Source organism: Mytilus galloprovincialis, chromosome 5 (genome assembly GCF_965363235.1).
Source record: "Mytilus galloprovincialis chromosome 5, xbMytGall1.hap1.1, whole genome shotgun sequence".
NCBI classification, from domain to species: Eukaryota; Metazoa; Mollusca; class Bivalvia; order Mytilida; family Mytilidae; genus Mytilus; species Mytilus galloprovincialis.
This window is the reverse complement of record NC_134842.1, coordinates 63,894,973-63,922,115: the sequence shown is the minus strand read 5'-3', so window position 1 is coordinate 63,922,115 and position 27,143 is coordinate 63,894,973. Positions and strand designations below refer to the sequence as shown.

Below are 27,143 nucleotides of genomic sequence, written 5' to 3'. Positions count from 1 at the left end.
CGAAGAAAAAACATTTAATCAAATGTATTAAATTCAATAAATTTGATTCAGAGACTTGCTATGCTAAAATAAAATTTGTTTTAATCTGTTGCAGCTTATATATACATATACATGTATATATATATATATATATATATATGAATGTAAATAAAATGCCTTAAATTGTATATAATGCATTAAATCATGCATCATACATTGTATGTACATTTGTACATAACACATAAAATTGAATATAATTCATTAAAATGTGCATAAAATAGTTTTATCTGTCATCAACATCAATTTTTCAAATAATACAAAACATTTATAAGCAAGATTAATGTCATTAAGATGACTTAATCATAATGTGGTACATAACAATACAGGGAGATAACTCTGTAAAAATCCACTTAACCTTTTAAACACATTCTATGATTAAGGAAGTATTAAGTTTCTCAATGTCAGATCAAAATTAGTATTTGCCAAAATGCTATTCCATGTATACCCCAGTCCAGTAAAATGAGCAAAATGAATTTTAGTCCAGGTGTTTGGTACCACCTTAGCAGTTCTAATGCCTTGCAACAAGCACATGGATATACATAAATCATCATAGTGCCACATACCTCATTTGCTACATTCTAAAGAGTTGATGGATTTACCTAAAGGGCCTAAAATTTTGACTGCCACTGGGTAAATTTGGTGTTATCCATCAAACAATCTAATTATACCTTCTATTGAACCAAACATCATGTCAGAAAACTTTCAATTAAGTTAATTGGGCTTTATTTACCTTATTGACATTTCAATATTGATCAGTAACAACAGAAAAGAATTGTAACCATTCGTCACACAATTGACTGTCGCTAATTACAGATCATTGTTAATTGTAACAAATTTCCAATAAGAGACAGATTTAAGGGGGAGTCCCAGGGGACCCGAGCCCCCTCTCTGATAAAACTTTGGTTAATTATATAGGGAATCACTGAAGCATGACTGGAGCTAGCCCCCTCTTAGGCAGTCAGTGGGCCCCCACTTATGAAAATTTCTGGATCCGCACTGCCAATGACCATAAATACATGCATGTAAAAATGTATATAAGTGTATAAACAGATAAGTTAACAAAAAAGATGTTCAGTTAAATCTCTTCAGGTACAGATGAGAAATAGAGTAGATATTGTAATGTATCAAAGAGACAACAACCCAACCAAAGGACAGAAAACAGCTGAAGGCCAACAATGGGTCTTCAACAAAGCGAGAAAATAATATTTCAGAGTGAGTGTTGTTGACTGGGAATGACTTAATCTGAATCATTTCTTTCTATATATACAAGTACCGGTATACGTAGGTGCAATGTTTGTCTAGATGACAGGGTTAGAATCAGTTTTTTTGTCAAAATTAACCAGTGGACACCCTGTTTAGTAATTCCTCCAACTGACACACATTACAAGATATACAAGAAATATCCCTCTGATATACAATGCATGTATATACGTAGCTGTTTTTCATTTTTGATTTTTTTTTAAATACTGGTTCACATTTTTGTAATACATACCATGGTAACTTAAAATCCAAAATTAAAGATAACATTATATACTGTTTGTTACATCTACCACACTAGATATCTTCTTAATTTTAACAATAGTATTTAACATGTACAAGTCTAAATTTCCATGATTTATTTTACAAATGTACTGCTACAAAAAATCTACTGTGCAAGGCTTTCTTCTGACTTAAAATCAATATTCTAAGAATAATTGGTAACTGGGTTATGGTTGCCATTCAGTACACAATATCTCTAGGTCAATTACTCTGTGTTACATAGAAACTAGGTAACAACATAGTAAAACATTACTTTAACCTGTTATTTGATTTTGTACAACAATCAGTTGATCAGATGCTACAAGGTGTAATACAAAATTGTACCACCATTTGTCCATTGATTTAATTTGCCCTGTTAAACAGTCTTAGTTAAATCTGCACTGTTCAAAAAACTTTATTTATAAATGAGACTGGAAGTAGGGAATGTGTCAAAGAGACATGTACATGTACAACAACCTGAACAAAGAGCAGAAAACAACTGAAGGCCACCAATGAACAGTTGGGACAAGTTTGGATGCAGTATTCAAGCTTGACACTGTCTGAATTTGGATTGTAGTCAAATTTTTGACATAATATAGGTTTCAGACACAAAATTTTATGTACCTAGTATCCTCTGATATAAAAAAAATAATTTATTAAACATTTTAAATTTTGTAAAAAAAAATTCGATCCCACCACCTACTTTTATTACCCCCCCTTTTTTTTTCATTTGACATATGACCATCAAACTCAATCCCAGACTTCCATTTGAGGTTAGAAACCTTGTAGTACAAATTAAGATACTGAGAGAGATCCATATACATGTACTTTAACACAAGTTGTTGTCTGGAAATTAGAAAATTGCTTGATTTTGGCCCGAGTTTATTTGCCCCTAATTCCTGAAAATTTGGGGCAATTATCCCCAAACCCAATCCAAGCATACCCTTGGAGATATAAAACCTTGAGGTCCAATTTCAGAGAGATCCATACACTTTCACACAAGTTATTGTCTAGAAACTACAAAAAAAAATATTTTGGCTCATTATTATTTAAATGTTGGTTTCATATATATGCCCCGCAAAATCAATCCCAAGCCCTAAAATAAAAAAAAATTTGTTTCCCCAATCCCGACTGACCCAGCAAAAATGGTGCTTCTAATAAAATGTTATTGAACTTTCATAGAGATCTATTCACTTAAACTAGTGTTATTGACCGGTATCTAAATGCGACTTTGGACAACCATGACATGATACCATTATACAAAAAAAAAAGTGACCATAAATTTTTATTTCTTAATGTTATTAAATTTCACTTTCGTAACAGATCATTTGTCAAACATTCAATGTGTTACCAATTATCAGTCTGTTAAGTTTCATGTGTGATCACCTGTGGCGTTTTTGTCACTTGTCACCGTATTTTCAAAAAGTATAAATAACAAAAAAATACAAAGACAATAATTTTTCACAAAGCCAGATGCTGATTGAAGATTTGGACCATACAATGTATATAACTAAAGCAAAAGAGGACTGCTATTCTAAATTTTCTTAAGATTAACACTGGGACCCCTTCTTTTTTGCTTTTGAAATAATTTTGTACTGCTTCAAGAGTGTATAATAGTTAAATTTGCAAGAAATATGGGAAGGTCTAATTTTTTATATGATACATGTATATTGGTATCATGTCATAGTATTGCTCAATTTAGCAAAAAATCTTCATTGAAATCAATACAAATTTTTCAACCCATTTCAAATTTTTAAGATCTTTCAACACATTTATTTTGTGTCAGAAACCTATATTATGTAAAAAAAATTTGATCAGTTTCAAGCTTGAATATTGTGTCCAAACTCGCGTCAACTGTTCAGGGTGTTCGAACACCGAGATCATATCGGGCTGTGCTCGGCAAAGCATTTTATTCTGTATGTACATAATTTGTATTAGCAAGATTGTTTGCTGCACTCTATCCTGATCATTGCCCAATATAACAACCATTTTATATTATCTTACAAAATGTATCTTTAGCATGATACCATGAACATGTCCATTTTATAACACAAATTTAACTAAAAAGTCTATAAATTAAGGAGCTTGTTACAAAATCAAATATAGTGTTCTGTGGAACCCAGTGTCTCACCTACTTTATGAATCTTATAAATATTTTAAAAACTTTAACTGCAGACTGTCATGACTGTATGTAATGTAAACTGGAAGAAAAACTAAGTCCATTTAAAAGTAATATATGGAAAAACTTTAACCACAGAGATTATTTGTGGACGCTGACGCCGATGGAATGTAGGATTGCTATGTCTTGCTTTTGGGACAAAAGTCACAGGCCCAACAAAAAAGGTCTAAATATCCCTTTTGTTAGAATGCAATTAATTTACGGCAAACTATATGTATGAAATACTGTGTTTCTACTTTATGTACATTTGTACTTCAAACAGGCCAAAATCAATCCAAAATATCTTGAGTTATTCATGAAGGTTTTTTTCTTTTTTTATATTTCAGTAGTGTACAAAATGTATTTATACCTAAGCGTTTTGGAAAAAATCTGGCTTGGTATGGTGTATTGCCCTTTTTTGAAAAAAATTTAGTCATATTTTATATAAGTGCCCTGCATTTATTCAAGACAAGTTCTGTGATTCGATTGTCTTATAACCCCGGCGAGAAGAAATTCATGACTTCATGAACTATCATGAATGGTTCGTGAATGTTCATGAATGGTACATGAAAATTCATAAATAATTCATAAATGAAGGTTCATGAATCTAATTCATGAACTGTTCATTAAAAGTATTTTATGAATGTTCATGAAGTTTTGATGAATCACTAGCTGCTCATAAAAAATCATGAAATGTTCATTAAAAGTATTTATGAATGTTCATGAAGTTTTGATGAATCACTAGCTGCTCATAAAAATTCATGAAATGTTCATTAAAAGTATTTATGAATGTTCATGAAGTTTTGATGAATCACTAGGTGTAACATTTATAACTTACATCACACGTATAAATGAGTATCATAGATACCGTTTCGACCGTTCAGAGTAGAACATTTTACATAATTATTCGTGAAATATCATAAATGTATGGTGTTTTTATTTTTTTATTCCTGCAAAATAAAAAAATAAAATAAGATGAAATAGAAGTTGTAGCTGTATTTTAAGATAGATATTATATACAAAACTAAAATTTTAAAAGGAAAACGTATATTTTAATGAAAGTGAAATACATTTTCAAAACATTTTCAAACACCCATATTAAGGGGAAGTAACTCTTGTGATTTTAAATTTCTACAAACCGGCAAACCCCGCAAATCGGCTGTTTCCGTAGTCCAACGGTCGACCGATTTTGAGAAGTTCACTGAAATACCATAACAGGGACGAATCAACTTCGGGCCGATATTATATGGGACGAGATTGACACCTTGACTTAAACGCACTTGCAAATATGACGTCATATGATTACGCTGGATAACAAAAATGGAGAATCCAAACGCAGATGTTTTCAGATAAGTATTTGATTTAACATATAATGATTATGAAATACAATTTGTTGAGGCAATATAAAACATTTAGGATTTTAATCTGAGCAAAACATCAGAAAGTTTAGGCAGACAATAAATTAATGAAGAATGATAAATTGATATATTGTTGTCACATTCATAACAGACATATCGTAATCTGACATGTAAATGGTACATGGGTATATATGATAATCTGATATGTAGAAATTAAATTGTGTGAATAATATTCATCGTAAATTAAATTGGTGAAACGTTAATAATAATTTAAGTCGCCAGTTTCATCTTCAAGGGATAAAAAGGGGGGGGGGGGGTACTAAATTTGAGTTTAACTTAAACTTCCAATGCAATTTAAGATGCATAATGCTGTTTCTATTGAATGTATTGCTTCATACAATCATTACCTCTTGAACAATTGATTCTTTGTGGATATTTTTGTACTTTTAGGGGATTAAATATGAGCTGCCAGCAATGATATGAAACAGATTTTATGCAGACTCCATTTTAATACCTTTATTCAGCAATTATTGTTGGAAATACAGAGACAGCAAGTTTTTAATTACAGAAAGGAAGAGAAGTTTATATATCACACATAATTTTTATATTAGTTAATCAGTTTGTGGATTTACCAGTGATAATTCCAGTGGAATCTACTGGAACAATTCATGAACAAGAAAGGTTCATGAACATTTAAGTGTTCATGAACTTCAATGTTCATGAACAATTTATGAACAAAGTTCATGAACAATTCATGAACAAGAAAGGGTTCATGATCATTGTTGTTCATGAACATTTAAATGCTCATGAACCTTTCTTGTTCATGAATTGTTCATGAACATTAAAGTTCATGAACATTACTGTCGATTTTCAGTTCATGAATTGCTCATCAAATGTTCATGAAGATATGATGAACTGTTCATGAAATCTGTTCATGAACAGTTCATGAAATGTTCATGCATATTCATGAATTATTCATTATCATCTCACAGGGGAAGTAGAACCATTTCCAGTTATTTCCCTTTGGACGTATTCAAATTCTTAATTTAATTTAGATATATGTGATGTTTCAGCATTTTTAAAGTGACCCAGAGTTCAAATAAAATGCATGATTGAATTCAAACTCATATCTAATGATAGTACTGCAACTAACCTAGGTCAAATAAAACAATTTGTATGTTTCCTAAACTACATCTTTGAAAAAAAATAGGGTAGGTAGGTAGAGAATTTTTTTTATTTAACAACTTTTTTTTTACATTGAGTCTATGTGAGAGAAATTCTGACTTGAACAGTACTGTGCATATTGATTCAGATGCTCAGCAGGGCCCAGCTTTATACGACCGCAGAGGTCGTACCCTGAACAGTTTGGGCAAGTATGGACACACCATTCAAGCTTGATACAGCTCTGAATTTCTTCTTCTTCTTCTTCTTTAGTCACGGAATACCATCAACTTTTTGAGGATTACTTTCCGGCGCATGCCTGTATGAGGTCGCTTTAAGTTAATTTCATATATTTTTTATTAGTATTACTTTTATTTATTTACGAAATTTGGATTGTGATTAAATAGTTGACACAGCATAGGTTTCTAACACAGAATGAATATGGTCTAATGAACCAAAAATGTTTTTTTGCTTTTGATCAATACACTATGCTGTTGAATATTAATCTCCTTAAAAAGAGTTTGCAACAATAACTTCTCGTTTTAATGCATCATAAAATATAAAATGACATACAGTCATGGTTAAAATTAATATTAATTAATAGTAACTTCTAAAATGTCTAAATATAAATTTACAGCTAATCATCTCAAGACAATCATCATTTCTTAATACATACATAATTTTCAAGCAGTGTAAGGGTAATCAAACATACATGTATATATAAGTTTTCTTTAAATGGAATTGGCTTACCTCCCTTACACTACTTTTAAATTGTCTAAATTGTCCTTTAACCAGAAAAACTTTTGTTTTTCCCCTTTTTTGCCCCTAAACTGCTAAATGATTTGAGCCATAACCTTTCATAACCATCCCTTTAGTAGTATGGAAACTTGTGGTATAATTTCAGACAGATTTATACACTTGAACACAAGTTATTGACTGGAAACTACAAAAATGCTTATTTGGGCCCCTTTTTGGGCCCAAATTCCTAAACCTTTGAGACCATAACCCCCAAAATTAATCCAAACCTTTTACCTACAAGTGGTAGTTAACATTGTGGTACAATTTCAGAGCAATTGAAATAGTTATACACAAGTTGATATCCTGAAAGTAGAAAAATGCTTGTTTTAGGCCCCCTTTGGGCCCCTTATTCCTTAACGGTTGAGATCATCATCCCAAAATCAATTTCTACCTTCCTTTAGAGGTATTGAACCTCCTTATAAAATTTCATAGAGATCCATTCACTTAAACTAAAGTTATTGTCCGGACACCAAATGTGTCATTGGATGATGCAGACAACAACATCATACCATTATACGAACGCAAATTTTTTTTGCGGTCGTATAAAAAATTACCAAAATAACTTTAAGGAAGGCTATAAATACATGTATACAGTAGGTATGGAAATAGGATACACAAATATTTTTTTATTTGCCTTAATTTAAATGGAAAATATTGTTGATATATATATAGCTATCACAAGTAGTTTTTATGAAATTCACTTGAGAATCAAATTTAACAATTGTTGATGCTGCTGCTCGTAAAACACCATGCATGACTGCATGTATTAAAATCATTTTGCAGCTTTAGTCACAGACGAGACAAATCCAGTATGCAATTTAGAGGTGTGGATTGATTGAGCTGTATTATCTATGTAAGTTCTAGAGTAACCATACATGTACATATAATCGTTGTGAATTCAAGATTACATTAAATCAGGATACAGAAACACACATTATTTTCACAGGAAGCCTTGATTTGGCCTTTATTTTCTTCGGGAGAGACCTAGCTGATATCTTTTTAAAAGGTCTGCAAATTGGCCTAAAATCAAAGTGCTGGATAGCACCTCTGGAAAGTTTGCAACTGTAGCTGTGTATTATTCCAAAAAGATTATAGACGTGTATTATTTCAAAAATGTATTTCATCACAGCTTGGATGTTTTAAACTAAACCATTGTCTTGTCAGTAATTATCAAAAATCACTTTTTTCATGTTTGTCATAAAAAGTTTTGATATTTTCTATTGCAACCTAAAACTGTAGATCTTAAATATTGAAATATGGACCATAATTTGGTATTCGGCCTTTGGTTTCTTTTTGTATCCTTTTTTATAAGTTCTAAAACTTTAACTTTTATTCTGTGGGTTGTGTTGGTGTTAGAATAGTATTAATGGAACAATTGAGTTTTTCAAGAAAAAAATAATACATTTTGATTCACCGTTTACATGACAGGAAACCAAACAGGAAACCAATATCTTTATTTTCTTTATTTTGTACAATATATTTCAAAAGACATAAATGAACACCATTACTAGTGTTACTTGCTTCATGTTAATATTTAAAATTTATTTTCAATGTTTAATTAAAGTTTTTTTTAAACGCGACAGGAAACCATAAGAAACCGAAAGCATTTTTTTAGTTTTATTTTATTGCAAAATCTGCTTAAAATAGTCTGAACAGTATACTTTTTCTTAAAATCCATCTTAAATGTAACAGTATTATAAAACTCCTAAATATGTGCTTGTTTTGAAAACAATTAGTACAATTTATTCAGAAATTTCCATATTTTCTTCATTGATACAGGATACTATAATCGTTGTATCTTGATGTTTTAGCCAAAAAAATGTATTTATATTTGGTTTTGAAATTCCAGTTATATACAATTTATTCCAAATCATTGGCAATGTAAAATTCTTTAAATCCAGTAAAGAAAAAACTTTTAACTTGGAATTAAAATCTTTAAAATAGGCACCATGTGATATTTGTGACCTGTACACCATCTACATGGTTTCCACATTTTAACCTACTTTAGTGGGCTAAAATCAATAATGTACTTCCTTTCAAGTCATGCATGGTAAAAGTTTACTTCTCCTTTGACAAGTTTATTGCGTTTCTGAAAAGTGTTTGCAGAACATGAATAAAAAAAACATATTAAAAATTGTGACAAAGATACCAACTTTGTACATTCCAAGTGTAAGGGAGCTACCATTTGATTTTTATGGGGGGGCTAGGATGAAAAATTTTGTCCTGCATTTTTTTTTACTGTAATCTCTGTCCTGCCATTTTATTTTTCACTCTGTTCGGTCCTGCCTTTTTTTTTTTACAGTTTATCCTGACTTTTTTTACCTAAATTGTCGTCCTGACTTTTTTTTTTTGCAAGTGTCTCATCCTGCCTTTTTTTTTTACTCAAAACTCCTGTCCTGCCTATTTTTTTCAAATTTCATCCTAGCCCCCCCCCCCCCCCCCCCCCCCATAAAAATCAAATGGTAGCTCCCTAACGGTATGTTAACATTTATTTTTTATTAAGTTATCTTTATGGCACTGGCTACGGTTACATGGAAATGTAACAATAATAAAAATATTATTGTTACATTGGAGACTAATTGCCGGAATGCAAAGTTGGGCGAGGAACCGATTAATTACAAATGTAACAATAATTACTGAGGCTACGGTTACATTACGTTATTGTTACATGAAAAACAGCAATGTACGCTATATTGATTAAACTTAAATCTTCTATAGTTGTATTGCTTCATTCTTTCATATGTACTAAACAATACTTGTAATTTAATACTGATAAATAATAAAATATTATTATTCAACAAATGGTGTACAACTTGAATAGTTTTTCTACGTATTCATGGTTTTGATGTTCTTAAAGATACTACTCAAGATTAGGAGTGTGACTGTCAAAAACGAAAAATATAGTTCAATGGTTTCACTTTTTAAAAGTATTTAACTGCACACCTACTCTTATTACTGTCATTATACTTTGGACCAATTTTGTTTATGGTAAAAAAAATAAAACTTGGGATGCGTTTTCAACGAAACTGAAACAATATCAACTTAGACATAAATTTCATACAGCTTTATAACTTGACGCAAATTGATAATCAAAAGCAAAGTTTGCTAACTGTAACTTAAATACTAAGAAATTCTGTATGTACACGTATCCGTGTGGGACGTAATTTCGTTCATCAAAAATGTGTCGGACTTTAAAAACAACTTACTGGATTTGTAGAAATTGTCATTGTAAATAAAAAATTACAGTAAATAAATTGTATGTTATAAATGTATGTAATAAATGTCCTCAACTTTTATTATTTAGTACATATTACTAGTCCCATCGTACATTGCTTTTTTTCATGTAACAATAACGCAATGTAACCGTAGCCTCAATAATTATTGTTACATTCGTTATTAAACAGGTCCTTACCCAACCATACATTCCGGCATTTAGTCTCCAATGTAACAATAATATTTTTATTATTGTTACATTTCCATGTAACCGTAGCCAGTGCCTATCTTTATTCACCTAAAATATCCAGTAATATTTACTGCTGAAGCAAAATCAATCCAAAGAGCATCGGCACAATGATAAGAGACGTAATGTCTATTGAATTTTCTAAGGACCCTTTACATCGTTATCAGGAAACAAAGTGTGTCATAACGTCTGTCAAATCTGAAATTGATTTTGTCAAGTCATTGGGCATTTATTTTCACACAAGATCGTATGTAACATTATGCACATAGGAAAAACAATAGACCCCCGGTGCAATCTCTTTGAAAATTGTATTTTCCTTTTTTAAACAAGACGAAACAAGTCTACAGATTATGTTTGCTAACATCCCGTTGGAAACAAAAACAATGTTTAGACCTAGTATTTCATACATCCGGCCGTAAGGGCGTGATCACATGTTAGTCACATGTTTCACGTATGACTGGAAATGATTAGAACTTAACGACAAAAACAATTTTAATAAAAAAAAGGAAATAACTGGACTTCTGTTTCGTTTGAAATGTAACGCATAACGATAACGTCATTTTCTAACTTAATTATTACGAAGAACAAAACTAGAATGTAAATCATCTCTGATTTACCTGTTTGAACATCTCGCGAGAGTTCATATTTGCATATTGTTATAAAGAATTCTATTACAACAAAGCAGATTACATCATCTAAAATTTGCGTTACGAAATTGGAAACCAAAGTAACGCTAGTGTTCTTACACCTGCTGCAGAAATACTTATAGTTCTCGGCATTTTCTTCTGACTATTCTTATTGGACGATGTTCTTTATTATTTGAAAGCAAAAGTTACGAATTTGTCGGTGACGATTATCTATAAATCAGTCAGCGTTATGCACTTCGGAAGCGAAAAGTAACGCGAGAAACGACACAAAAATACTGTCGTATAATCTTTGAAATTTGTCAATTTCAATTTTTTTTCTAGGGAAGAGTAGCATACACTTGTATGTTGATAAAGATAAAGGCATCTTTAGATGTAGTTACAACTTTTCTTACAGTAATACACATTTTTATCACTTTTCTATCGTTATAGGAAACGAGCCCAATAGCAAATTATGGTCCATATACAGAAAGCTCTCACTGATAATTTCTTTTTAAGTACCCATGCCATGTCAACATCAAGGGCCTGTGAATTAGTATTTTTCTATTGGTTTAGATCCTTCATATTTGTTTTTAGTAAATTAACACGTAAGTTTTTTTGTTCAAATTGCTCCACATGTTTCCTATCGGGGCCTTTTATAGCTTTCTGCATTTATATGGTTCAGATATTTCTCATTATTGACGACAATATGGTGTCCTATAGTTATTTATACATTTTCCTCCTTTGAACTCTTTTGGATAGAATTGGTTCTTTGCAAAAAATACCACATCCTTTTTTATAAATAAGACAGTTACAGTAACTTAAATCAATACAACTGTAATGAAAGTGAATTTATATTAAAGGCTTTTATCAAAAATAGGGAACGTGTCCATGGGACACAAATGATGCCCCTGCTAGCATTAATGTTATAAAGGGTCACAACTCAAGAACTGTAAATGTGCATGACGCTACCAAAATGTGTACTTGATCTGAGTTATGGGGTAATAAGCATTGTGTAAACATTCTAATTACACAGTATTGAGCAATAGATTGGTTAGATCTTGACATTTGTTTTGTGTCAGAAACCTATATATTATGTCAAAAATTTGATTGCAATCCAAATTCAGAGCTATATCAAGCTTGAATGTTGTGTCCATACTTGCCCCAACTGTTCAGGGTTTCGACCTCTGTGATCGTATAAAGATGTGCCCAGCGGAGCATCTGGTTCCATTTGTAACGAGGCACAACCCTAGAGCAGTAAAAATTACTCCACCAAAATTCAAGATTGATCTTTGTTTTTTTGTTAAAAGTATTCACTGTATAAATTTCATAACATTTGGTTGAGCGAACTTAAGTTAGATAACTGAAACGAAAATATTCAGCATTTTTTTACATATGTAAAGGGGCATAACTCTAAAATGGTATAACTATCGCCACCAAAATTCAAACTTGATCAGTATTTGTGGTAATGAGCATTGTGTATAAGATTCATAGCATTTGGTTAAGACAAACTAAAGTTAGAGAACAGAAACTAAAATTTCCAGCAACTTTCCTATTTGTTAAGTAGCATAAAATGCTAGAATGGTAAAAGTGATGCAACTAAAATTCAAACTTGACTTGTGAATTGTGATTATAAGCATTGCGTATAAGTTTCATACAATTTGGTTCAGGCAAACTAAAGTAAGAGAACAGGAACGAATTTTGGGATGTACAGAGGTACATGTACGTACAAGTAAGGGAAGGACGTTCATACTTACAGCAGAACAAGGATAAAACTCAATACGGTGGGAGCATAACAACAGCAGTATGACCACAGGAATAAAAAGTTTATATACACTAGTCATAGAGGTGCTTATAACCTGTAACACATTTAGTTGCTGTTGTGAAATTAAGCATTGTCTTATGAGTTAAGAACATTTGAGAATTTTTGTTTTAAGCCATTAATTTGATATATTACGGTAATCATTGCCTCTGTGTTTGGGTGACAAAGCAATTGAAGTCTATTTATATAGGGCAGGGTATGCCTTAAAACTTTTCCAGATGCACAGGCCGCGGTTTGTCTGTAATCTATCTAAATTTTGAGGTGAAAATGCAGCCATTTTAGCCAAAGGGTACACATCATGAACCTTAATCATTTCTATAGAACTTGTCTTATTACCCTGAGCTATAATATTCGAAGAAGTAGATGCTGACTTGGTTGCTTTTAATACGGATGCTATACATGTATGATAAGAATTTACAATAATACACCAGAAGTGGTATGATGTAAATTATTGTTAGAAGACTGAAGAAGAACTGACGTTAGGTCAATGTTTTTCTGCTGTCAGTTTGATCCACTTGAGCATGCTGAACGAGTAAAGTTCCTTATATCCACATTAGAATGTGAAACAATAAGTATTTAAATAACGGAATTAAGTTTTCAAATGATTTTTGGCATCAAAATCTTCCGATCGATGTTTAGACAAAAACAATGCATTTTTAAAAAAAAAATTATCGGCAAAGCCGGTATTTACCTTTACTCGTCCTTGGCGTGAGACGTTAGACATATAATATAATTATCGAGTATTTTATATTCTTTCACATGTGTTTTGTTTAAACAAACCATTATCACTTTTCAATTATCCGACGGCTAGGTCAAAATGTCAACTTGTTCTCGCGTTTTAATCAGTCATTCCGGATTCTTTCGATACACTCAGGATTTTACCACGTTTACGTACGTACATATAGTAAACAGGTAAAAGTAGAGCGGGGAAATGTTCATTCATGAAATATTCATGAATGAATGAAAACGCAATCTCGCGTAGATTTTCTTGTGATTTTCTCTACAGCGCATGGCAGATCTGCGAAGTAGTGTTTGTAATACTCGTTTTTAAAATGAAGTTAAATTCATCTGAATCGTCGGTGAATATTCATTTCTTTTTATTCAAGCTGTAATCTTTTCAGTCAAAACAGTAGTTACTCAAAATTTTAAAAGAATCTTCCAAGAATCAGAACTCAAACACTAGTACTACACTATCTCGGAGCAGAATATATTGCGATAATCTGTCAACCGGAAGTTTGAGGCCGACGCCTAAGGAAAGTAGCAATAGCAAGCTATAGCAAACTTTCCAAAAATGTGAGTTATGGTTGTAATAATTTGCGGACCTATAAGTTATAGGCATGCTAAGTTAGAGGTAGGCAAATTGCCCGGGGGCTACTTCCTATATACAATGTGATAGGATGTGTGTGGAATAGGTCACATTTTCAAGCTTGACAATGTGAATAGGTCGGGAAAACTATCAGAAATATGGCAGATTTTACAGTATTGTGTTCTGTCTCCTACTTTCATGTTGCTAACGTGACGGAGACAAAAATGAGTAACGTTAGCGACATTTGGACATGTCACATGAGCAACAACATCTTTAAAAGTTAAAATGTATGCACACAGTGATGTTTAATATATGCCTGAAGTAATAAAATTGTACAGTCTGGTCTAGAATTTCTAAATATACAGAATGTCATTTGCAGGTGTACTTTATATCAAATGAATACACAAGAAACCAAAAAATTAGTAACGTTAGCGACATTTGGACATGTCACATGAGCAACAACATCTTTAAAAGTTAAAATGTATGCACACAGTGATGTTTAATATATGCCTGAAGTAATAAAATTGTACAGTCTGGTTTAGAATTTCTAAATATACAGAATGTCATTTGCAGGTGTACTTTATATCAAATGAATACACAAGAAACCAATTCGTAATAGTAACATTAGCAACATCTACTATCATGACATTACGTTTTGTTGCGAACGTCTTTTTGATGGACGGAATACATTTAAGGTCCTCTTGTAACGATATTACATACAACTTACCTTCTTTGCTTCGCCATCATGTGAAGGAACTGACTCCGAATCTATTTCTGCAAAGGGCGATATCGTAACTCCTATACAGGAGAGTTACAGATCTAAATATATGTTGCTCACGTGACACTGATTTGGACGGAAACCTCGAGCAGTAACGTTCGCAAAAAATAAAACAGCCAATGATATTGATTCCTCAAGTCCTTTGACCCCCTTACGTCATCCAAATTTAATATGATTGCTATTTTCAATTATTTATAAAACCCGGGATAAAAATAACTACAATAGGCTGTCTGAGAACCAACAAGAAAATTGCGATCGTGACATACCACAATGGACGGAAAAGTCGTGACGTTAGCAACAATATGATTAAATTACCTTTTTTAGCCTTTACCAATAAAAATCTGCCTTAAAGTTATGATTAAAACACAAAAGAAGACTTTTTATTAAAATATAAGTCCATGTTATTAGGCTCCACTTATAAATAATACTTCAAAATTCCACTCCAAATAAGCTGGATGTCAGTAAAGTAGGTCATGATGTCTATTCCATGTCCAATATTTTGAAATTGAAAACCCTCTAATTCTAACAAAAAACACAAACACAAAGTAATTTTTATTTTTATTTACTCAGAAAGACACATTTTATTCAATAACATAATGCATTACTCCATTACACAGTCTGTTTCACAGTTTCAGCAATTGCTTTTTTGATGGATACAAAAAAACAATAATTCCTTCTTATTGTAAAATCTGCCATATATGATAAGAGCACAACATTTTAGCCTACGCAATATATGAAAAGGTATACATTTTTAAAATCTAAATTATATGAAAAGAATAGGGTAATAGAACCCCAGTGGCACCCCTATCAATTAAGTATTCAAGTAGCCCCCCCCTCTAGGCAATTGGTAAAACAAATATCATTAGAGACCTACATGGTGAAATGAATAAGGTATATATGGTTCCGCAGCATACTGCGCCCTCATTGGCCTCAATATTTTATCATGACATGCCAGTAAACAGTCAGAGCTCAGACATAAATAAGTCTGAATCTGCTTTTGACTTATAGATGTCTAAATTTGTAAGTTTTAGGATTTGTCTCCCTTTAATGCAAGACATAATACGACTTAAATAAGTCAAATATTGTTAAGCAAGAAATGATTGACCAGAATCAAAAAGTTGCAAATATCAACTCCTACAAGTCGATAAGTTACCAAAATTGGTCAACTTCAAGACCCACGCATACTTATAAAAAGGTCATGCATCTAAATCAAATAATGACAACATTGAAAGCCAATGCCTTGTCTTCTAAAGAAAAATATGAATGAGAGTCTGAAAAATCGGGGATCATGTTAATTAACCTTACAATGCAACCACCTGGATCCACACTTAATGAGGTAAAACATCTGTGTTTAGTAAGGATGTTCAATTAGATAATTAAATATAGATAGATCAAGTCCTTGTGAACTCTCAGACAGGTTTTTACTGTCAAAGGTGGTGTAGTTTGGCCACCAAGTCAAGTTAAGTTTTTTCATCAACATAAATAGACCTAAACAAGTCTGTCTGTCATTTTGTGACTTAGATAAGTCTAAAATTGAAAACACATTTTTATAAAGAATACAGTGATCGGGAAGGTCGTGCGCCCTGCGCCTATAGCACATTTTTACCAGAAATGGCGCATAGAGTGACAAATGTAAGCGCCCACGTGGCGCACAATATTTTTCACATCGTTTCGAAACGTTTAGATATCGTCAAATGGATTTCCGATCGTGTTCCGTGCCGCCATGTGTGTGTACACAACTGTATAATGTTGCTCCAATCATAGGAGCACCTATATATATTTTTGGGACGTCTCATTGTTTTCCTATGGTAATAGAACCATGCGGTTTAACGTCTCGGGTGTTTTCCTATGGTAATAATAGAACCATGCGGTTTAACTGATAACCCAAAAAACGTAATCAACCGTCATTCATGATATAATTTTTTATAAACAACTATAAATTTGTGAAATTTGGCTATTACAGACGAGATGTAACTCTAATAATAATCTTTAATTTAGTTTAGCTTGCTATTATTTCGATTGAAAACCCCTGAAGCCTTTTTATGAATATAGTTTTTGTCTCCATAAAAGGCGCTTAACTGTCCTTGTCATTTTTTGGTCTTCGGCCAGTTTTGACATTTTGTAAACATGACCAGCGAATTATTGTTTTGTTCTATCAATTAGTGATACTCTCTACTGTTATTTTTGTCATCGTGATAAAGTAATAATATTAATACATGAAGTGCAGAGGAAGTGCCTGAAATGTCCTCTAATACGGAACGTCTGGAATAAGTATGGTATCGACGAAGACCCAAATTTATTGTTAAAAAAACCCAACATGAACATGAACAAGCCAAGGCAACAGTACCAGTTTAGACATTGTAAATAAAGGTTATCTTTAACCCTTTCAACGCTATACACGGCATATGCCGCGATGATGTACGCCGTTCGCCACTGCTATTCGCGGCATATGCTGCGATGAAAAAGGATTTTTCATAAGGACTCTTAAACCATTCGGTTTTCATTCGGGTTCTCTCTAATTTTTCCTCGTTTGAATCTAGGATATGCAAGGTCTCATTTGCGCTTGAAATCCCGACAATTTTTATAGTAAAATCATGCAGTAGAAGGAAAATAGAAGGAAAATAAAAACGAATATTTTGACAAATGCAAATGGCGGAAATCGGAAACGAAGCTGTAAATATGGAAAAATTTCAGCATTTCCTTGGCGAAACTTACAACGAGGATTAGTTAAAAGGTTTCTTGTTATCTCAATGTGTTTATTACATAAAATTCGTGTGGGAAATATGATTTGATCGATCATTACGAGACGTAGAAAAAGGGGGGAAAACGGAGGTTGACTGAATTTTTTTAGGACGGAGCTATTTATTTGTGCCACGATTACATAAAACGTTATGTATGGTACAATACGCTACGGAATCGGGCAACTGGTGTCTTCTTTACAATATGGCAGATAAAACAACAAAATAAATGAAGACTAAAAGTAGTTTTTATTCAAAATTCAACACAAATGTAATAAATTACACCTTTTACCTGTTAATTACCTGAAAAGGCAGGTAACCTGATAAAAATTTCAGTAAAATAATTGCCTAACATTACAGTTCATGCTCTCCTGAGCATTTTTCATGCAATAACTTTCTCTGTATCTCATATAATAAAAAAGATACAGCAGTCTGAAAAGGAAAATACTGTTCTAATGAATGTACTAAAAAAAAATGCAGCAGCAGCAGCCATTTTTCTATTTTTTTGTGTAGCGTTGAAAGGGTTAACATTGTCTGCTTTGGAAGAACTTATTGTATATTCATTGAAATTACAGAATCACAGGAACAATATCCATGATATTATTTAAAATCGTAAAGGTATTAAAGTACCAACACCTCTTTGCCAAAAAATAATGATACTTTTGATTTTTTTACCGAAGTCAATTCAAATGGCCCACTCATTTGACAATATGGCCCATTATTTTTTAAAATGGCCCATTGAATTTATTTTTGAGGGGCCCTGGGCCCTTAGTGAAAAAACCCTTCCAGATCACTGAGAATACATGTTTTGACTTCTTTAAGTCAAAAACAGAAATAGACTTGTTTATGTCTGAGCTCTGACTGGTAAAAAATTTATGTTCTTAAGCAGATCCAGCAAAGCAAAACATTGGAAATTTAGTTGAATGAAAGGAGACTTATTGGACAAACCAAATTACAGAACTGAGTCTGACCCATAAAACCACAATCAACTCCGCCAGCCACAACCTACATGACCTAATCATGCTAATAATAATTTTTAAGACATTTTGTTATTGTTGTGTATTGATTCTTTTTAGCTGCAGTAAAACTTCCTACAGACCCTATAGTTATTTCACTCAGAAAGCCTGAACTGGTAGTAGAAGGGTGGTGTCCTAGGGTGAGGACTGCAAGCATCAAAATATTACAGAGTATAATTTTAGGGGTAACATGTTATTATTTTAGCAACGGTCACACGTGGTAACAGTTCTTGTACTTTATAAGCGATGTCAGTTGCACAACTGTTTATTGTTGCTTTTAAAGAAGGTAACTCTATTTGAATAAACTGGTAACTAATCCGTAAACCTGTTTTGTGACATACTTTTCGAATGCTTTTACCGTGCACAGCGCTGTTTTGACATTTGCTGTGCACGCAACAATCAGAATGTGACACCAAAATGCAACGTCTCCCGTCGTGTTTTTAAATAACTACTTACACAACCATTCCATATGCACCCTCTCCAATGTACATTAAATTTGTATACCGCGGTCCAACCTTAAACTCTTGCTCCTTTACCATCTCAACATTCGGTTTACTCGCCATGTTGAATTCTAACTATCACGTGATACTATTTCATTTACGTCATCACGGGCACCTGCATTGTGCAAAGGGATTTAACTGCTGTTCCAATCACACTGACAAAAAGGGGGAGGCTACGTTTCAGGCTTCTTTTTTCCGTCATAAGGAGACAAACCCTGTAATAAAATAATTGTGCTAAGGGATTTAACTACTGTTCCAAATAAACTGATAAAAAAGGGGGAGGACTTTTCGGTCAAAAGGAAACAAACCCTTCAGTAATAAAATTATATATTTATTCATACTAAAGAGTATTGAAAAATCTCTATACAAATCCTTGATAATAACTGAAATTATTATATATAATATATATTTTAAACAAGTATTCTTCTTCACTTGGCAAAACATGAGAGACCGTGGTATGACGTGACTTTTGTCTCTGTTGCTACCAAGGATTTGTCATATGGGCGTTTTTCAATAAAAGCGTAATTTTTAGACCTAAAAAAATTGGAAAATCAACTTGTCTAAAATTTAATTTCCAGAGTTATTTTGAATACCTCTATTACTATAATAGACCTGTTTGTAAACAAAAATTGCAATCTTAAATATTCTTTAAAATGATATTATTTTCATGATTTGTGTACTGTTTCGTAGGGGACAAACTTCTTCTAAACACATATATTTTTTGCAATATTAAATGTTTCCTATAGACATTCCATTTTTTTTTACTTTAAAAACTAGAAAAATATCAGTTTTTTCTGATTTGGAAAACCATTTTTATCGATAAAGATTAGACAGTACTTCACATATGAAGGTTCAACTCATGTTACGTAGTGAACATTTTGATGCGTTTCGTAGTGGACAAAACCGTTTCGTAGTGGACAAAAAGTTTCGTAGTTGACATCAACCCTATCATATGTTAATAAAAACATAATAAAAATTACATGAAACTAATCCTTGTTATTTGTTTTGCACGAATATAATTAAAAAAATATTAAAAAAAGACTGCATGGTAGTGGTAGTGTCCACTACGAAACGTTTTTCTCCCATACTTGTTTCGTAGGGGACCGTATCGTAAGGGACGTATTTGTATGTTTTATTTTTCCCCCACAATCCCTATATTGCAATAGTAACAAGACTGATTGTATTCATCAAAGCATTTATCAAGCTGTACACTGATATTTTTTTCATAATTTTAAAACCAGATACTGAAGGAGATTTGACCCGTTTCGTAGTGGACATTATCAAAAATACGGTATCACTCTGGTCCATTTAATGTGCTCAATTTTTCTTATCAACAATTTAATTGCCGTTATAAAAGCATCACTTCTTTTGTAAGACCCTAATGTTTATATCTCTTGCAAACAAAAATGACATTGATTTTTATAAAACTGTTTATTGGCAAATTTTAATGACTTCGTTTCGTAGTGGACATTTTGTGAGGGACACGCCTTCTGAAATTAAAAAAACCTATATTGAAAGCTGTTAAGTAAAATATGTTGGCTCTGAACATACTTTTGAATTATCAAAGAACTTATGTAAAGTAAAAAACCATTTATTTCTTCATTTTTTTACAATATTTTAGAGTATGAATGTTGAACAGGCGGTCTAGGGACATGCCATTTTGGTTGTTTTGGACCATTCAAGAGTCAATATCTTATCATTCCCTCTAAAAAATAAACTGTTTCTTTGCTTAAAAATGTTAAATCTAATTCAATGTACTGACTGCACAAAACATTACTTGCAAAGATCAAACACATTTTTTTAAAGTGGCTGGGACAAGAAATTACGTTTTTATTGAAAAACGCCCATATATATCAGATGTATCCTAAATATATATGTCTCTGGTCTTGTCGTAACGTTCGAGATCCCTTCACCGTGATATATATATTTCTTTGATATTGGCTGCGACCAATATTGTTTTCAACACTGACCAAATGTATATCAATTAAACCTAAGGAGCGCTGAATAAACATCATATAACGATAGTTCTTTTTAGTGATTTTTTTTTTTACCTTATTTGATAGACTTTTGAGTGAAAAAAAACATAACATGATGAAAACTAAAACCACTAGTTTAATGAACAGTAACGTTTGATTAAAACAAATAAGTATGATAGGGGGCTGATAATTTTCTTTCAGTCATATGGGGGTAATGGAGGAAACTGTGGATTTTCTCTTTTTTCATGGGTTTACCTTAGGAAGGAAAAAGACAAGAACCCCTTCCACCGTGAATATAAATTTCATCCACCTTTTCAAAAAAATATATCGATACTTTTATTCTCAGTTAAAGATAAAAAAAAAAACGTACATGAAATTTCTATATATTATTTTTGTTCAATAAAATATTGCTTCAATAGCGTTTATAGAGCTTAAAGTGACGAACTTGTTTACGAGTCGACTTCAGGGAACTTTATTTAGATATATATAAAAGTGAGGAGATGTAATATAACTGCATATATGATAAAATTGAGAAAGGAAATGGGGAATGTGCCAAAGCGACAACAACCCGATCATAGACCAGACAACAGACGAAGACCACCAATGAGTCTTCAATGTAGCGAGAAACTCCCGCACCCGTAGGCGTCCCTCAGCTGGCCCCTTAAAAATACGTATACTAGTACAGTGATAATGGATGTCATACTAAACTCCGAATTATACACAAGAAACTAAAATTAAAAATCATTCAAGACTTACAAAGGCCATGCAGAGGCTCCTGGGTTGGGACAGGCGCAAAATTGCGGCAGGGTTAAACATGTTTATGAGATCTCAACCCTCCCCCTAATCCTCTAGCCAATGTAACTAGAGGCTCTAAAGAGCCTGTGTCGCTCACCTTGGTCTTGTGCATATTAAATAATGGACACGGATAAATTCATGACATAATTGTGTTTTGGTGATAGTGATGTGTTTGTAGATCTTACTTTACTGAACATTCTTGTTGCTACAATTATCTCTGTCTATAATGAACTTGGCCCAGTAATTACAGTGGAAAATATTTTCTACAAATTTACAAAAATTTATGAAAAATGTTAAAAATTAACTATAAAGGGCAATAACTCCTTAAGGGGTCAATTGACCATTTTGGTCATGCTGACTTATTTGTCAATCTTACTTTGCTGAACATTATTGCTGTTTACAGTTTATCTCTATCTATAATAATATTCAAGATAATAACGAAAAACAGCAAAATTTCCTTAAAATTACCAATTCAGGGGCAGCAACCCAACAACAGGTTGTCTGATTCATCTGAAAATTTCAGGACAGATAGATCTTGACCTGATAAACACTTTTACCGCATGTCAGATTTGCTTTTAATGCTTTGGTTTTTAAGTTATAAGCCAAAAACTGCATTTTACCCCTATGTTCTATTTTTAGCCATGGCGGCCATCTTGGTTGGTTGGCCGGGTCACGCCACACATTTTTTAAACTAGATATCCCAAAGATGATTGTGGCCAAGTTTGGATTAATTTGGCCCAGTAGTTTCAGAGAAGAAGATTTTTGTAAAAGATTACTAAGATTTACGAAAAATGGTTAAAAATTGACTATAAAGGTCAATAACTCCTAAAGGGGTCAACTGACCATTTTGGTCAAGTTGACTTATTTGTAAATCTTACTTTGCTGAACATTTTTTAAACTAGATACCCCAATGATGATTGTGGCCAAGTTTGGTTTAATTTGGCCCAGTAGTTTCAGAGGAGAAGATTTTTGTAAAAGTTAACGACGACGGACGACGACGGACGACGGACGACGACGACGACGGACGCCGGACGCCAAGTGATGGGAAAAGCTCACTTGGCCCTTCGGGCCAGGTGAGCTAAAAAGTGAACGCATACCAATACGCACATTAAAATTGAGACAACTATCTAGCAGAGTTGAAATATAAAGGCCTCCGTTCGGCCTTCAACAGAGTTATAATGAAGTGGTAATAAGCAAGTATATAGTCCATAGTATCTTCAACTATGAGAAAAACTTATAATGTTTAGTTCGCTAAAAAAGGGCCAACATGAAAAATGTTGAACAATTCATACGAGAGTACTTAACGCCCTAATCATCATATCAAAACAATTTTATAATACGAAAAACAAATACATATTTGATCGACCTAAAGTTAGAACCCACCGCAAACATGGTTAACCATGTTTGTGAGCGCTCTACTCTCCTTAAACCTGGGACATCTGTGTTACAGCACAACATAAGAAAAAAAATGTAAAATTCAGTTGTAATTTGCAACTCAAAATATCGATAAGAGGCACTTAAACAAAAGACACAAAGCATCGAAAAAGTTCTTGTAGTTACTGAAATCTAGTCTGATATGTTTTAATTTTCCAAAAACAAAACAAAATAGGTGTTATTTGTCCTAAAAAAAAAATTGTAACTACTTTATTAAATTGACAACCTGATTTTAAGAATATGTTTATTCAAAGTATTATTTATTTCCCATGGACTATGTCTAAATTTAAGGGCTTTATAAACAACACCGCCGTTAAAATTACGATGGGATATCCTGTTTGTAATAAAAATTCTTGAAGCCTAAAATTGAAACCAAATTTTTGTACAAAGAATTGGTATATATGTTTTAATTAATTTGTGGTAATAATATAACAGTTTTTTAATTCAACTGTTATTCATAACTCATAATTCATAATTAAGTTCATTGAAATCAAACCAACTACAAACACGGGGAGAGCAAGTTTACAAATATATTGTCACACCATGAGAAGGGACTAAAAAAATTGTTCAATTTGAAACAGGAGTGTACGAATGGTCCTACGCTACAGACTCGACATTCACTAAACATGCATAATGAAATTCATGAATTGACATGGTTGTTCTTGTCACACAATCATACACAGTCACAAGTTTTGAAATCGATAGTTGTCATCGTAAAAAAGACTGCTGTTTTTATGTCATGTGTGTATGATCGTGTATGTTATCAGAATATTGGTGTGATTCTTATTGCTCTAAAGAAATGTTTGAAAAGGTAATTGTTAATTCGCAATTTTAAATACGTCATTGGTATGCGACTAGTACTGCAATACATATTCTGCGGTGTCGCAGGTTCATATAATACTCAGTTTCGCAGTAGGCGGAGCTTTAAAGCGATATCTGTATAGTTTACAGATGCAGCATAGCGATATATGTATATGTAGGGCTGTATCTGTATAGTGCAGGATAAAAAGAAATAATATACTGCAACTAGTTGTGTTTATTTCTTTAATATAGTAATACAGCTCTATATTTGTGCAATGTCAATTTCATCATTGAACACTTTAACCACAATCAGACCGCGCTGAAGTACGTCCATTATTCATAGTTCATTATTAAATATTCAATAATGAATAATCAAATAGTTTACTATTCACTATTCAATGTTAAAAAATCAATAATGAAAAATGAAATAGTTATATTTCATTATTCAACTTGAAGCGGTAAAGGGTGATTTAAAAATTTTAAAAAATTGATTGTGACACTATAGCTATATCCTGAGCCGCCATGCCCATTAGAGGGTTTACGGAGGACCTTAATGCCAGAATAAGTGTAAAAATGAAGAAATAGCCAATTTTGAACAATCAAATGGATATTTTGAATAATGGAATGGACTGTTATAACCCTTTAACCACAAATTATAGATATACCTTATACCTCATTCGAAAGCTTATTAAGAGAGGAACAAAAGGTATATAGTCAACATGTTCCGCAACAGTTATTAGAGGAGTAACGAAGGACTTAAATATCGAAATACGCGTAAACATTGACAAATAGCTCATTTTGAATAATGAAATGGATATTTTGAATAATGGAATGGTCTGCAAGGACCCTTTAGCCCTAAATTATCGATATACGTTATACCTCATTCGAAAGCTTATTGAGAGTGGAGCAAAAGGTATATAGTCAATTTGTTCCGCAACGGATATTAGAGGAGTAACGAAGGACTTAAATATCGAAATACGCGTAAACATTGACAAGTAGCTTATTTTGAATAATGAAATGGACTGCTGCAACCCGTCAGCTCCTAATTAAGGAAAACATGATCATACACCAAATGAAAGCCTTTAAATAGAGGAATAAACTGAGTATAAACAATATGAGTCACAATGACCATTAGAGGGGTCACGGAGGACCTAAATGCCAAAATATGCGTAAAAATGAAGAAATAGCCAATTTTGAATACTAAAAGTAATGAAATGGATATTTTGAATAATGGAATGGACTGCTATGACCCTTCAGCCTCTAATAACAGATATAACTTATACCTCATTCGCAAGCTTATTAAGAAAGGAACAAAAGATATATAGTCGATATGCTCCGCAACGGATATTACAGGAGTAACGAAGGACCTAAACATCGAAATACGCGTGAACATTATGAAATAGATGATTTTGAATATTTTTCTCCGGATAAAAAAATAACAACAACTGCTGTGACATTTTTTCCACCGGATCAAAATTCACCCGGATATAATTTGCTTTACACAAACACCAATGCAGCCTTGAAAGATGTTGAAAAAGGGGCCTCCAAAGCCGTCGACCATGTGGTTGATAAAGTGACCCGACCCTGAAAACGCAGAATGACAACTCAACAGTCCAATGTTCAACGCAACAAATCGCAGCAAATCCGGTTGAACAACCGGATCTCCGGTTCTGGAATTGCTACCATCCACGACTTCGTGCAACGCTATAAATAAAAACATAATGTCCGACATCCTTATTATCACCGAAGGGTTGACCTTCGACGAAAGTCTCCAAGAATATCAGGTTCACGAATACGAACCTCAAGCTGGTGCCAACCAGAATAATCCAGATGAGATCCGAATCAACATCGAAACCCTAGACTTCCTCCATCCCGCTGAAAGTTATCTCTTGGTAGAGAGGCGACTGCAAAATAACCACGGTAGTGCATATGCTAATGCAGATCTAGTGTCTCTCATTCACAATGGAATCATGTATCTCTTCAAGACCATAAGTTACAATTAATGTAAGCTCTCAGTCCAGCTGATCGAACATATCAACGACCCAGTCGTTGCCATCCCCATGCTAGGAATGTTGATTTATCCAAACGATTTCTCCTAATCCCAAGGTCTTAACTACCTGTGGTACAAATATTCATCTACCGCGGCCAAAAACACAGGGTTTGCAGCACGTCATGGGTATATTATCACCAAGCCCGCCAACAAAGGATCGTTTTCATTCCCTATACCACTGAGACACATTTTCGGATTTGCAGACGATAACAGCACGATTGTGTATGGATTCAAGCATGAATTGTCACTCGCGACTCAGACGACAATGTCATCCTGCTGCTTCGCCAACGACATGGCGAAAATCAACCTGAGTAAGATCTCTTGATTTGTTCCTCAAGTCCTTCCTTCCTTCCGATGAAAAAAAAACTGCGGTTGCACAAGACCATCAAGAGCAAGAGTAAGATCGATTGTGGTTTCCGAATACGACATTGTGATTCTACAAGTGTTACGCAAACCTTACAGTTCCACTGGCGTATGTCTGCCAAGAGCGGTCGGGAGAAACCGAGACACATCATCGTAGCATTTCAGACCGGTAAAAGTAACGATCAGACTCAAATTGCAGCCGTGTTCAACAACTGCCGGTTGCGAACTATCTATGTCACTCTCAACGCAGAACGCTATCCGGCGGTAGACGTCAATGCCAGTTTCACACAAAACAAAACTAAACAGAGTGTACAAAAATGTCGGAGAGTAATGGAAAAACTACTTCAACATGGACCGTCTCATCAGCAACTGCAACATTAACCACTCCGATTTCGTCGTCGATCTGTACCCACTGTTTGTCATTGATGTGAATCACAAGTCCGAGAGGT

General features: G+C 33.1%; 1 protein-coding gene across 1 annotated transcript in view; it reads right to left on the bottom strand.

Moving 5' to 3' along the window:
* LOC143076241 (mitogen-activated protein kinase 1-like) overlaps positions 1–19,379 on the bottom strand; it is a 47,793-nt gene extending 28,414 nt beyond the window's left edge. Inside the window, exon 1 of the mRNA XM_076251969.1 lies at positions 19,232–19,379. Coding sequence (XP_076108084.1) covers positions 19,232–19,338 — 107 coding nt within the window. The 5' untranslated portion in view covers positions 19,339–19,379. The remainder of the gene's footprint in view (positions 1–19,231) is intronic.
* Between the last annotated feature and the right edge of the window lie 7,764 nt (positions 19,380–27,143).